General features: G+C 31.7%; 1 protein-coding gene across 2 annotated transcripts in view; it reads right to left on the bottom strand.

Moving 5' to 3' along the window:
- fbxl17 (F-box and leucine-rich repeat protein 17) overlaps window positions 1-16,528 on the bottom strand; it is a 262,981-nt gene that overhangs the window by 167,328 nt on the left and 79,125 nt on the right. For both annotated transcript variants that reach the window (XM_048211226.1, XM_048211227.1), the window contains exon 6: window positions 487-594. In XM_048211226.1, the coding sequence (XP_048067183.1) occupies window positions 487-594 (108 nt within the window). The remainder of the gene's footprint in view (window positions 1-486; window positions 595-16,528) is intronic.

Raw genomic sequence — 16,528 nt, 5'->3', positions numbered from 1 at the left:
CACTATACAGTAGACAACTATTTCATTTGAAATACAACTAGATAACTTAGTTTGGGAGTAAAACTGTGGGTCATGTGTTCATAAAAAAAAAAAATAAGGCCAACAAAATTTAAATAAATAAATAAATAAATAAAAATCAAGAATATCATTACCTCATAATTTCCATACAGGCAATTACAGCAGCTCTATAGCTGTGCCGGTGTGTTGAAGATAACTTTCTCTCATTAGTATGCTAATGTGCAAACAGCAGGGAGCGTTGGATCTTCAACATTTTACGATTCACCTCATTACACATTAATGAGATTTAAAAGTGAAGGCAAAATAAAAATAACTTGTCTTTGTGAAGTTGGAGGGAAGCGTTTGAATGCGCGGTTTCATCAAAGACGCTCGTTACTGCCGACGAGCAGGTGAGTCGCTTCAAACGGCACGATTCACAGCACTCACGAGCACTCGAGGGACGGATGGGGCGGTGTGAGCGTCTCTTACCCTGGTGAGGTGAATGACGCCCTGCGACGTGACCGAACAGCCCATGAAGCCCACGAACTGCAGCTCGGGACAGTTCTCCGCAAACGCCTGCACCGATTTATCCGTCACCTGAAACACAGAGGAATAAAAATGAAGCACAGAATAAAATCATCATCGGGCAGAAACTATAATAATAATAAGACATTAATGCAGAAACCTGCTGGAATACCTGAATGACCTACTACCAGTGTTATTATTAACTGAAATAAAAGAAAATATAAATATTAGATGAAAAAAAACTTGAATTTTAAAATTTAAAAAGAGCTAAAATACTACAACTAAAACAACAAATAAAAGCTAAATAGTTTGATGCACTGGAGTTTGACTGAAACTATGATATTATTGGTTTATCTTATTTTCCACGATGAACAGCCTGGATTTCATCAACAAAAAAGGAAAATCATTTCAAAAGCAGTAAGATATTATTATTTCAATAAAAGGAGACTTTTTTTCTCATGTGCATTGATGACAATAAGATTCACAATACGATTAGGAACATTAATTAAGAAAGTACTTTAGGTTATAATATGTATGTTATAATTACAATAATATGATATTTATAATATTGAAATTATACTAAACATTATAACATATTACTGCATAATATAATAATATAATATAGAACTGAAAAATTAAACCTATATAACTTTATAACTATAACTTTTGAATCTTTCATGGAATGAATGAATAAATGAAAACGAATGAATGAATACAAATGAATGAATGAATGAATGAAAATGAATTAATGGATACAAATGAATGAATGAATGAAAATGAAAGAAAATTAATGCATGAATTAATGGATACAAATGAATGAATGAATGAATAAATGAATGAATGAAAATTAAGGCATGAATTAATGGATACAAATGAATGAATGTAAGAATGAAAATGAAAGAAAATGAATGCATGAATTAATGGATACAAATGAATGAATGTATGAATGAATGAATACAAATGAATGAATGAATGAATGAAAATGAAAGAAAATGAATGCATGAATTAATGGATACAAATGAATGAATGAATGAATGAAAATGAATTAATGGATATGAATGAATGAAAATGAATTAATGGATACAAATGAATGAATGAATGAAAATGAAAGAAAATTAATGCATGAATTAATGGATACGAATGAATGAATGAATGAATGAATGAATGAATACAAATGAATGAATGAATGAATGAATGAATGAAAATGAAAGAAAATTAATGCATGAATTAATGGATACGAATGAATGAATGAATGAAAGAAATGAAAATTAAGTCATGAATTAATGGATACAAATGAATGAATGTATGAATGAAAATGAAAGAAAATGAATGCATGAATTAATGGATACAAATGAATGAATGTATGAATGAATGAATACAAATTAATGAATGAATGAATGAATGAATACAAATGAATGAATGAATGAATGAATGAATGAATGAAAATGAAAGAAAATTAATGCATGAATTAATGGATACAAATGAATGAATGAATGAATGAATGAATGAATGAAAATGAATTAATGGATATGAATGAATGAAAATGAATTAATGGATACAAATGAATGAATGAATGAAAATGAAAGAAAATTAATGCATGAATTAATGGATACGAATGAATGAATGAATGAATGAATACAAATGAATGAATGAATGAATGAATACAAATGAATGAATGAATGAATGAATGAAAATGAAAGAAAATTAATGCATGAATTAATGGATACAAATGAATGAATGAATGAATGAATGTATACAAATGAAGAAATGAATGAGTGAATGAAAATGAATGAATGAATGAATGAGTGAATGAAAATGAATGAACGAATGAATGAATGAATGAATGAATACAAATGAATGAATGAATGAATACAAATGAATGAATGAATGAATGAATGAATAAATGAATGAAAATGAATGAACGAATGAATGAATGAATACAAATGAATGAATGAATACAAATGAATGAATGAATATTAATGCATGAATTAATGGATACAAATGAATGAATGAATGAATAAACATACAAATAAATGAATAAATTAATTAATTAATACAAATTAAATAAGTAATTAATGGATACAAATGAATAACATGAATATATACACATTCATAAATATATATATATATATATATAAATATATATATAGAGAGAGAGAGAGAGGGTAGAACGGGGCAAAAGGCGCCTTTGGAATTATTCTCCTCTAAACCACTAGATGGCACAAAACTTGCCGCAGCACTTTCCTAAATATCCGCTTTCTAAAATAAAGTGTAAATTTGTCTGATCTTTGACGCGATCGTGGGCAGCAACACAAAGTTGATTCTGAGGTAGTTTGATCTAATATTTGATGTTTTTTAAAAATGTTGTTGATTTAAGTAGCAAATGAGAATCGATTAAATTACTGTTTATATTTTCAGACAAAGGTCTTCTTAATGATTTTCAGTTTTGTTCAAGGTAATTCAAGCAACAGTTCTTCAATAACAGAAGAATATGTAAAAGTATGGTATTTGGGGTAAAAAGCGCTGCTGCTGTTGGGGCAAAAAGCACAATAATTAACATGATAATACATAGTTTACTGACTTTTCCATTTGTTGATATGACATGGTTAGATTCACATAGCAAATATCATATATCAAATATTTATAATGAAACAATCACATTTAAAAAATATTACATTAATCATATAATAAAATATAATTTTTTGTTTCTACTATTAAATCTATAATAAATATTATGGGATCTCCTTCAATGCTTTCAGAATCTTTAAAGTAATTTTGTTTCTGTATTTTTTAAAATATATTTTTATATTAACATATAACTCTAAAGAGATTCTTTTAGACAAGTACTAACCTAGTCATTATTAAAAACATTATTTTAGGTGAAGTATTTGTATCAACACTGTGTGCCTTTTAGCCCCCCTCACCACCTCATACATTTATAAGATATTTAAACAAAATTAACCACTTTTATGATTTATTTTCACACAAAATCTGCTGCTCCATCAATTGCCAATACAAACATATATATTTTTCCTGTAATCATACACTTTGAGAGTACTCAAAAGCACATTTTCTCTCAAGGTGTGCCTTTAGCCCCGTTTTACCCTATATATATATATATATATATATATATATATATATATTAAAATATACATTAATATTATAGATATATATATTACTGTATATTAAAATAAATGTATTTTAATTGTAATATAATATTTTAATTATATTATTAAACATAATAATATAGCACTGAATTATTAAACAGATAAAACAACTTTTTCTCAAGCTTGCATCCAATCAAGTTTGTGTCCTCACTTTGACCTTTGACCTTATGCAAAAGGAAGACGCGTTTAATCAGATTCCTCCAACAATACGGAAGAAAATCAAATCTGTGATGATCAAACTGAACTGATGCGACTAATGGTTGAACAAATTCAATAAGTGAAGCACCATCTCAGCGGGCCGGCCTCTCGGTCACCCGCACCGGGTCAGAGGTTAACCGCCGCCCATAACATTTAACTTAGTACTTAAAAATGATTATTCTGGCAAACCTTCCCCGGCACAGTCAGCCGGGTTTATTTAAAGCCCCTTAAAGAGACACACGGCACGCAAAGAGCCTTTTCAAACCCGTCTGGAGTGATGTGAAAAACAGACTCGCTCCGAACATGAATCTTCTTTCGGCACGTTTATCATGCAGGTTTTGCTAACTTCTATCTTAAAGGTCGTCCGGGCGAATCCGAGTAAGATGGAGAACTCCGGGTGAGGAATTACACCGCCGTCTCATCCATCTTAAGCCCGAGTCTCTTTCATGTCTCGGCTCTTCCTCAGGCCCGTGACCTCTGCAGTGACGACTCCAGCCGCAGATATCAGGGGAATGTGGAGAAGCAGGGTTTCTACAAGCTTCTGCTGGTGTATCTGATATCTCCCTGACCTCTGGCAGGACATTAATCCATCTGGACTGATGGGAAGGGCACTTCTTTAGACCCATGACTCTACAAACACCCTCAGAAACACTCGGAGAGGTTTGGCAGCTCGTGCTCTTTACTTTGACACCGTGAACTCAATAAAACAGCAGTGGTCAGTAATGCGGATTCAGACTCCTAGTTTTAATGCTCTGGAACGTGAATTCAGCTCTGAACAGAGACGAGAATAAACTGCAGCCAATATTCAGCATGTCAAAGAGCCCAGAGCAATAATTCATACCGTTTACGTGTTCATGCACCTTTATTTCCATCTAATCAACATTCCTAAATTATGACAATGATCATTTGTTTTTATGACTGAATGAATGGAAATATGTACAAGTCATATTTTACCCGCACACAAAAACAAAAAACAATAGAAAAGCAAAAATTAGAAATTACATTTTACACAAGGTCAAGAAGCCTTAATGTTAAGAATATTTGCATTGGTGCATTATTTTTATGATGCATTATTGACTTAATAAACACATACTGCTATGTTGTATGCATGAATACAAACAAACAAATGAATGAACGAACAAAAGAACGAACGAACGAACGAACATATGAAGAACAAAAGAACAAACAAATAAATTATGCATTAACTTAATGAGATTTAAAGAGAATTAGAGGTAAATGTGTTTAATTGTGATGAAAATAAAACAATGCAAAAAATTTAACTGTTGTATGAATGAATGAATAATATATACAAATGAATGAATGAATGAACGAACAAAAACGATGAATGAATGCAAATGAACAAATTAATGAACAAACAATAAACGAATGAATGACTGAATAAATGAATACAAATTATTACAAATTAATGAATACAAATTAATGGATAGATGGATGGATGAATACAAATGAATGAATGCAAATTAATGGATACAAATGAATGGATGAATGAATGAATGAATAGAAAAATGAACAAATACAAATGGCCAAACGAATGAACGAACGAACAATGAATAAATGAATGAATACAAAAGGAATGAATGAATGAATACAAATGAATGAATGAATGAATACAAATGAATGAATGAATACGAATAAATGAATGAATGAATAAATACAAATGAATGAATGAATGAATGAATGAATGAATACAAATGAATGAATGAATGAATACAAATGATCGAACGAACGAATGAAGGAATGAATGAATACAAATGAAGGAATGAATGAATACAAATGAATGAATGAATGAATATGAATGAATGAATGAACGAACAAAAACGATGAATGAATGAATGAATGCAAATGAACGAATTAATGAACAAACAATAAACAAATGAATGACTAAATAAATGAATACAAATTATTACAAATTAATGAATACAAATTAATGGATAGATGGATGGATGAATACAAAGGAATGAATGCAAATTAATGGATACAAATGAATGAATGAATGAATGAATGAAAGTGAATACGAATGAATGAATGAATGAATGAATGAATGAATACAAATGAATGAATGAATACAAATGATCAAATGACAATACAAATGAATGAATGAATAGAAAAATGAACATACATGAATGAATGAATGAATACAAATGAATGAATACAAATGAACGAATGAATGAATACAAACGAAGGAATTAATTAATGAATGAATGAATGAAAGTGAATACAAATGAATGAATGAATGAATGAATGAATACAAATGAATACAAATGAATGAATGAATGAATACAAACAAATGAATGGATGGATGATGGATGGATGGATGGGTGAATGAATGAATACAAATGAATATAAATGAATGAATGAATGAATGAATGAATGAATGAATACAAATGTATGTATGTATGAATGAATGAATGAATGAATGAATGGATGGATGATGGATGGAGGGATGAATGAACAAATTAATTAATGAATACAAATGTAGGAATGTATGAATGAATGAATGGATGAATGGATGGATGGATGATGGAGGGATGAATGAACGAATGAATTAATGAATACAAATGTATAAATGAATGGATGGATGGATGATGGATGGACGGACGGATGAATGAATACAAATGAATGAATGAACGAATGAATGAAAGAATGAATGAGCGAACACAGGAACAAACAAAAGAACGAACGAACAGACTTCATGATGTACTGCACTGATGATTTAATGAGAATTTAATGAAATCATGAAAATAAAACGATGCCGAAAAAACCCTAAATTATCAATGATCCCAAACATTGCCTTCATGTTCTTTATCCAACTTATTTCTTTTGATTGTGAGGTGACATTTCTCGACAGGACATGAGATTCACGACACTCAACTCTTCAGAACAAACATTCAATAAAGAGCAGGAGCCGAAACAGAATAAGTCTGTCCTCACAGATCGCTGAACGCAGAAGATCTTCACAGAGCTTTCTTACGCGAGTAAAGATCATCCGTCTCCAGAACAACGGCGCTCTCCATCTGAATATTGCACACGTGGTCACGGAGCTCCTGAGAGTGAGAAGCGCTCTTCTTCCCGTCAGGAGGGATGGATCGCAGCACGCCCTCAGGATCAGACCGCGAGGCCGATTCATTCTCATTACTTTATTTTGGCTCGTAACAAGGAGGCCGTTCTAACAGCCAATTTTCTCCTGCAAATGTGAGTCTATAAAGCGTCCGCAGCGGGGTGTCAAAAGTGCTGATCGGCCGTTTTCGGCTCAAATCTCTGCCTGTTGCCACCCACCATGAAGAAAGGCATTATGGGAGGTGAAAACAAATAAAGACGGTCGTCTAATTCGCCGTGCTTTATCAATGAGATGGATGGAGGCGAGCGTGTGCGGGTCAGCGGGACGGTGATCAATCAGGCTAATTGTGCTCGCGTCCATCTACTCGCGGGACGGCAGAGATGCAGGTGTTTACATGCTGAACAAGCCAGCGTCGTTTACAAGACGGATGAGAGGAGCCGATAATGACATCGGAGGAGGAACAATATGGAGTCGTTACAACTCAAACGCCTCCTGCATGGTCACATGATCTCTCTTCTGAGGGGTCAATATGTACAGAGCTCACAGAGATCAAAATGTCAAAGTAAAATGGATAATTAATAATTTACACAATTATTGATTTCATTCATGAAACAATTGCTGAAAAAAAAAGATACAACAGAAAATATTTTATTTGTTTACCTGCATGTCATGTGACCATTAACACTGATATATTCACTTAAAACATTAAGCAGATTTCAAGAAAATATCTGAGCTCGGAGGGGTTCGGCTGAGGAAAATGTTTGGGAATCTCTGTGACAAATTACACAATCTAATTTGTGGAGAAAAAAGTAAATATATAAATAAAAATATCAGATAGAAACAAGCACATTTACAGTCAATCTGAGTAATACGTACAGTGATGTTTGTTTGTATTTATAATATATAAATAAATAAATACAGACACACACGCACACACACACACAATACATCAAATATATTAAAATTAAATTAAATAAATTACATTTTATTATATATAAATTAAAAATATATTTTATTTATTTATTTATTCATTTATTTAATTGTATTTTATTTTAATATCCAATAGGTTATATATGCGTGTATATGTATGTATATATTTTTCTATGAATTTTTTTTATTATTATTTTTCCAATTGGTTTTATATATATATATATATATATATATATATATATATATATATATATATATATATATATATATATATATATACATTGTTTATTTTAAATATTTTATTTTAATATAAAACAGGTTTTAGATTGTATAAATAAAATATGTATTTAAATATTTATAATGTATTCAAATATTTATAATTATTAATTTAATTTAAATTAATAATACAAATAAATTAATTAAAAGTTTATTTATTTAAATTTGTTTCAATATTTAAATAATTATATAATTTAATTTAGATTTTAGGTTATAATTTATTTAAATGTTTCATTTATTATTTAATTTAATTTAGATTTTAGGTTATATTTTATTTAAATATTTAAATTATCATTTAATTTAAAATAATTTAATTTAATTTAATTTTGATTTTAGATTATAATTTATTTAAATGTTTAATTTATCATTTAATTTAAAATAATTTAATTTAATTTTGATTTTAGGTTATAATTTATTTAAATATTTAATTTACTATTTAATTCATTTAATTTAATTTAGATTATAGTCAAATTATTTTGAATGTTTAATTTATTATTTAATTTTAATTTTTATTAATTTTATTTATATATTCATTTAGATATATTTATTCCAATTTTATTTAGTTATTTATGAATAAAATGTTTACTTTAAATATTATATTATTTTAATATCAAAATATTTTCTACTTTCTGCCTGTAGTCAGAGGTCTGCTGGTATATTAATAATAGGAACAATCTCATAGAGAGAATCTGATTGGACGATAAGCCCTTGAGAGCAAGATGCTGTCATCAATATTTCTCAACTCTTAGGAGTGCATTAACATATAGATGAGCTCAAAACCATAAAAATAAAATATTTGTTTCATGGGGTTTTTAAAAGCACAAGCTTAACGAACAAAACCGCTCGTATGTCAAGAAAGAATTGATTCGACTGTCAATCATGGACTGTTAGTTCAAATAGCGCCACTAAACAGGTGCAACATTAAACTGTTGTCATGCATGTTTTCTATATTCACAGAAGTGTATTCATCCAAACACACACTGAGACGCGTCTAAACGTGTGTGTGTGTGTGTGTGAGTGTGAAGCAGAGGTCAGTGTGAAGTGTGTCTCATTAGTCCAGTCTCTCTCTCTCCCATCAGGCCGTGTGTCACGCGAGTCAAACACCCACACACTGCCTCTTAATGCTGCCGCGGGGAATATTTATCAATTAACACCGCGCCGCTAATTAAGAAACTCAGCATTCAGCGCGTGTCTGCGGCGCAGCGGTGAGCCACTGACCTTGAACATGTTCTGATTGTGTTATTGTTTTTGGAGAGTTATTTCTAAAAATATATATATATTTAGGAAAGCAGAATAAAAGCGTTTGAATAAACATTAGCCATTAAAACGGAGTCGACCGCTGAGCATTTTAATCAGGCGTGTAATTGGGAGCTGCCGGGACGCCGACGGTCTTTTACCGCTGCGATTTATTCAGAACAAACAGAAAGAGTTGTGCTGATATCAAACTACAGATGAATGACGCAAAAATATATTCTAGAGACACTTTAAAACATGAAAAGTGAACAAAACTATCATAAATGTCCTTTGTTTAAAAGTGTAAGAACAAAATGAGTGAGAATTATTTATGATACTGTACATCATATTTCATGCTAATCCACTGGTTAAGCCAACAGGAGAGTTACAGAATATTTACAAATATTTTAATGAGTTACAATTATATTTCAGGAACACAGTAAAGTTTTAAACTGACGATAATTAAATGTGGTTGACAGTTACGAGGAACATCTGGCTTTAATTTTCAAGGCAGAACGAGTTACTCATGACTAGAACATCTGTTTCACGCTTAACCAACGTCAGTATGAATGTTATGTTATAATTTATTGAAATATTTATTTTATTTTATTTAAGTTTTAGGTTATAATATATTAAAATATTTGATTATCTAATTTAATTTAAACTCTAGGTTATAATTTATTTAAATATTTATTTTATTATTTATTTAAAACAATTTAATTAATTTAGATTTTAAGTTATGAATTATTTAAATGTTTAATTCATTATTTAATTTCATTTAAATTAAATTAGATTATAGTTTTAATTTATTTAAATATTTACTTTATTATTTAATTTAAAACAATTTAATTAATTTTGATTTTAGGTTATAATTTATTTAAATATTTATTTTATTATTTAATTTCATTTAATTAATTTCATTTAGATTATAGTTTTAATTTATTTAAATATTTAATTTATTATTTAATTTATTTTAATGTCGATTTTAGGTTATAATTTAATTAATTTAGATTGTAGTTACAATTTATTTAAATATTTAATTTATTATTATTTTAAATTCATTTAATTTAATTTAGATTTTAAGTTACAATTTATTTAAATGATTAATTTATTATTTAATTTGAATTTAATTCATTTAATTTACTTTAGATTATAGTTTGAATTTATTTAAATATTTAATTTAAATATTTATTTATTATTTCATTTATTTAATTTGATTTCATTGATTTCATTTATTTTCATTGATTTAATTTAGATTTTAGGTTATAATTATTTAATTTCAATTTGATTTAAATTTATTTTATTTAGATTATAGTTATAATTTATTTAAATATTTAATTTGAATATTTATTTATTATTTCATTTAAAATAATTTAATTTAGATTTTAGGTTATAATTTATTATTTAATTTCAATTTGATTTAAATTTATTTTATTTGGATTATAGTTATAATTTATTTAAATATTTAATTTGAATATTTATTTATTATTTCATTTAAAATAATTTAATTTAGATTTTAGGTTATAATTTATTATTTAATTTAAATTTGATTTAAATTTATTTTATTTAGATTATAGTTATAATTTATTTAAATATATAATTTATTTCATTTAAATTCATTTTAATTTCAAGATTTTAGGTTATAATGTATTATTTAATTTTAATTGCATTTAAATTAATTTAATTTAGATTATAAATATTTAAATAAATATTTATATATTATATATTTATATTATTTAAATATATTAAATATTTAAATAAATATTTTAATTTAGATTTAAATATTTAATTTATTTCATTTTTTATTTAATTTATATTCATTTAATTTAATTTAGATTTTAGGTTGTAATTTATTTAAATAATACATTTATTATTTAATTTAATGTAATGTAGTGTAGCGTAATTTAATTAATTTAATTTAATCTTAAGTAGTTCACATTTCCACAGAAATATGAAGCAGCACAACTGTTTTCAACACTGACAATAATCATAAATGTTTCTTGAGCATCAAATCATCATATCAGAATGATTTCTGAAGGATCATGTGACACTGAAGACTGGAGTAATGATGCTGAAAATTCAGCTTTGATCACTGAATATAAATTACACTTTACTATATATTCACACAGAAAGCAGTTACTTCAAATTGTAAAATATTTTCAATTTTTTACTGTATTTCTGATCAAATAAATGCAGTTTCTTTCAGAAACAATAAAAAAAAATCCAAATTATTCCAAACTTTTGATTTGCATTGTGTGTCTATGTTAGTCAGTGGCAAAATTAATGTTGCAAAGATATTCAAAAATAAGTGTTTTCTGCGTCAGAAATAGATGCATGTGTGCTGTAAAACACTGGAAGGACGTCAGTAAGAAAACAGCTCAAACTCAGTGTGTGTGAACACACACACACGCCACATACACACGATCCCGTCATTAAATGAGCGTCAGACACATGTGAAAGAAGCTCAGCGTGAAGATGTTCCCGGACAGCCTGTCTGATCCGTGCGGGAAAGGTCAGTCGCTCGTCAAAACACCATTAGAAATGACAGAAATACGTTAGTGCGTGTCACTCTTCCTCTGACAATAAACGGACCGAGAGAAACTAAACGACAAACGCCAGAGGAAAACGACTGCTCACCTTCTCTGACATCAGTCTGAGCTGACGAGACGTGCGGATAATTTCATTTCTGCAAGTAAACTGGAGAATTTCCTCGGCGATCGATAAAGGTGAACGTCTCGCTGATCATTGATCACAGCGGCCGCTCTATTCTAGTGTTTTTCACTCATATTTGTTCATCTGAAGTGTTTCGCTTCGTCTAAATGCACACGCTTCATTTGACTTCTTCATTCTTCAGACGTTTAAAATGATTAATTCACGCTGATTCTGATCAAACTGAAGGCGCTCGAGACGCTGTCACGCCCAATGAAAATACATTTAATCTCCAGATTGTTTGACCGGGTTGTTGGAGCACCTATTGTTTGATTGTCATGTCTTTTTAATAACTTAATTCATTTCCGTTTGAAAGGCTCAATATGGCAGAGAGCGAGAGACTCGATTCATTTCATTTCTGTCAGACGGTGACGTCTTTGATTACCTGCTTAACCCGTCTGACTTACAGCTTCACTGCAGCTTTGAAATGAATAAATCAGTTCCGACTGCAGCTGAAGTTTCAGGAAAACACGGTTCATCTCAGTATGACAAACACTCACACATTTCATTAATGTTAGCTGACGACCTTTTTATAATCACTAAAACAAGACGACGACACCACTGTCGTTTAACATGCAATATTTGACGAAAGAGGAGATGAGTAAAATAAACCGTGTGTGTGAGCTGACATGGGCTTGATGTGTGTTTACAGGTCAAAGTGCAATAATTCTGATCAAATTCCTCAAATGAAAACAATCAAGATTACAGTTTTGAGCAAAATAATTGATCAGTTTAACCATTATACAAGACTAAAACTAGATTAAAATAGACTAAACGTGACTAAACAAAAAACATACACTGGGTTATGCTGGGTTAAAAACAACTCAAGTTGGGTTGAAAATGGGCAAACTCAGTGATTGGGTTGTTTTTACACAGCAAATGAGATATTTTTGACCCAGCAGTTGGGTTAAATGTTTGCTGAACCTGCTGGGTAGTTTTATTTAACTCAACTATTGATTAAAAATGACTTTATGTCTGGCTTAAAATGAACCCAAAATATGTTGGAAATTAAAAATCAGACACATAATTACTAGAGGCAACAATAATAATCAAACAGTGAACATTTAATAATAAGAAATTTATTAAATGTTTGCTTAATTATTATTTATTAAACATATGTTTTTTTCTAACATATTTTTTTTCATTTTAATCAAGAAATACAGTAATTTTTAAACAATAGTTGAGTTAAATAAAACTACCCACCAGGTTGGGCAAACATTTAACCCAACCACTGTGTTAAAACGACCCAATCGCAGGGTCTAAACGACCTAATTGCTGGGTTAAAACGACCCATTCACTGGATTAAAAACGACCCAATCACTGGGTAATCGCTGGGTCAAAATGAACCATTCGCAGGGTTAAAACAACCCAATCGCAGCGTTAAAATGACCCAATTGTTGGGTCAAAACAACCCAATTGCAGGGTTAAAACGACCCAATCGCTGGGTCTAAACAACCCAATCACAGGGTTAAAACGACCCAATCGCAGGGTCTAAACAACCCAAAAGCTGGGTAATTGCTGGGTCTAAACGACCCATTTGCTGGGTCTAAACGACCCAATCACTGGTTTAACATGATGCAATTGCAGGGTCAAAACAACCCAATCGCTGGGTAATTGCTGGGTTAAAACGACGCAATCGCTGGGTCAAAACAACCCAATCACAGGGTCAAAACAACCCAATCGCTGGGTAATTGCTGGGTCTAAACAACCCAATCGCAGGGTTAAAACGACCCATTTGCTGGGTCTAAACGACCCAATCACTGGGTCTAAACGACCCAATCGCTGGGTTAAAACGACCCAATCGCTGGGTCAAAACAACCCAATCACAGGGTCAAAACAACCCAATCGCTGGGTAATTGCTGGGTCTAAACAACCCAATCCCTGGGTTAAAACAACCCAATCTCAGGGTCAAAACAACCCAATCGCAGGGTTAAAACAACATTCCCTGGATTTGTCCATTTTCAACCCAACTTGGGTTGTTTTTAACCCAGTATTTTTTAGACTGTAGTTTGACTAAATATGATCAAAACTAACAGGACTCAATTAAAAAGTTAACACTAGCCGTCATCATTTATTAATTCAGAAACACTTCACCACAAGGTTGTTAACATTAGTTAACCTGAACTAACAATGAACAATAATTCTACAGCATTAATTAATCCTAATGTTGATACATTATTACAGTCAAAGGCTGTATTTGTTAGTTCATACACTGTGACATGAACAATAAACAATTATATTTTCACTCACTAACACTGACAAAGACTAATAAATGTTTTAAAATATATATTGTTCATTGTTAGCTAATGCATTAACTAATGTTAACAAATGAGAGCTAAAGTGTTACCAATATTCCTCATTTTACTCAAAACTACTGAAACGCAGAGTTGATCACATGACTTCAGATAGTAAATCCAGTGTCTAAAGCACAGGGATATTGAATCAGTATTACAGCAGGTTACAGTAACACACACACACACACATAAACATCATCTCTGCACTCATCACGTTTTTAATTACTGTGGATTACAGCGGTGGTTTTCCACCTTCTGCGAGGAGCTTTTAGGGATCTAACACGGCTGATGTGAGCGAGACGGAGCCGTCGGTGTCCGATCAGGCCGTTCACGGGCTCTCATGTATTGTTGGTGAGTCTTAAGCTGCAGACGGTTGTGATGTTGTTGGTGCGGAAGTGGAAATCCGCCGTCTGATCCGCCCCGCTCTGAGCGCTGAAGCGTACGGCCGTGTTTTCAATTTCCTGTGCTGTTGATTCAATGGCTGGAGTGAACGCATGCTGCTTTTAATTTAAAACACACACACGCTTTCCCTCGATGCACACACTCTAATCCAGCACTGATTAAACACACACACACACACACACGCTAAGAGAAATGAAACATGCACCGTCACCACACATGTGAAATACGCCTGGCTCGATCTGAGCCACTATTTCATGCTCCAGTCTCACAATTTGGGAACATTTGTGGCGTTTAAAGGGACAGTTCACCCAAAAACAGGGCGCTATGATTTTTGCAACACATGTCGGAATCACACAACGCAATTTTAAACATGGAATTTACAGTATAATGTGTGTGTTTGTGTATGTGTGCACTATATATATATATATATATATATATATATATATATATACAACAATGTAACAGAAGCATGTTGGAGGCTTGTTCTGAACATGTAAAGTCTCTGGTTTTGTGTGCACAAAGAATTATTGTGCTACCCATAAGGGTTCAGTTTTTATTGGCTCTTAAACAGAGACATGCAAACAGGAGCGCCGGCGCTCCATCCGGTCTTAAAGGGTTAATGTGGTTTTAACAACACGACATTGCACAACAGTTCGGATTAGGCCGTATACACAACCATACTGCTGTCTTCCCATTCATACTGCATTTTTTGCCTAAAAACAGCAATACAGCAAACAGCAAAAAATGCAGTAAGTGTGTAAACCAGCACCCATGAAACACAACTACTCAAAAAACACAAATATATTCAGTGTAAATATGCAGCATGCGTCCTGCCGTATCTGTCACCTGGACGCAGTCAGCTCGGGGCGGGCCGTGGGTGAGCGAGCCCCTCTGACCCGCACCGCCCGGGGCGTCTGACAGCCTCTAATGATTAGCACCGAGGGCGTGCCGCGGGGCAGGTGAGCACCTCAGCTCCGTGGGACAGCAGAGCAGCTTTCATGACCCAAATTCATGGTAAAAAGCTTCAGCAGCATCAGTGTGTTCACCGCGGCCTCGGGCTCAGAGTGTGTCTGAAAGATGCTGAAATTAACAAGAACAGCCGAGTGGACATGAAGCTAAACAACACTAATACTGACTCACAGCAGTGTTCACTTCTATCCTACCATCGGTACAAAGAAGTCTGTGAATCAATGGATGATGAGATGTGGGCGTGACATTCAAAATTAGAAGGTCCAGTTGTCATTTTTTGATTAAAATTATGCATTAAGAATGCATTGATGATTTGTTTACAATATGCATTTAGAAAATGTGAATTTTTTTGGATTTCACTGGTGGTCAGTTTTCCTCAACATCCATTCCAGGAATTATTACATGCTTCAACATTCAATTCCCCCAAAACAGGGTGGAAAAAGCCCCAAAAATGTCTGAACTCCTGCCAGACGCTACAGGATCAGGACCAGCCCCAAATCTGAGCCAAAGACGCACTGAAGGACGCTTCTGCCTGTCATTGTAAATCCAGGATCTAACCATGGATTTGTTGGTCTCGTGAGACTCATATCTGCTCATACATGCACCATAGATTGATAAAACAGCTTGAAGCAAATACAGAACGGCACTTCTCTGTGTTCGTAATATTTCACTGATCCGATCCGATCAAGAACCTGAATCAATCATGGTGATGTTGACTGAAATGACTGCTGGAAAAACACACTGCTGAA

Source organism: Megalobrama amblycephala, linkage group LG12 (assembly GCF_018812025.1).
Source record: "Megalobrama amblycephala isolate DHTTF-2021 linkage group LG12, ASM1881202v1, whole genome shotgun sequence".
NCBI classification, from domain to species: domain Eukaryota; kingdom Metazoa; phylum Chordata; class Actinopteri; order Cypriniformes; family Xenocyprididae; genus Megalobrama; species Megalobrama amblycephala.
The sequence above is the reverse complement of the archived record's forward strand: the minus strand, read 5'-3'. Positions and strand labels throughout refer to the sequence as shown.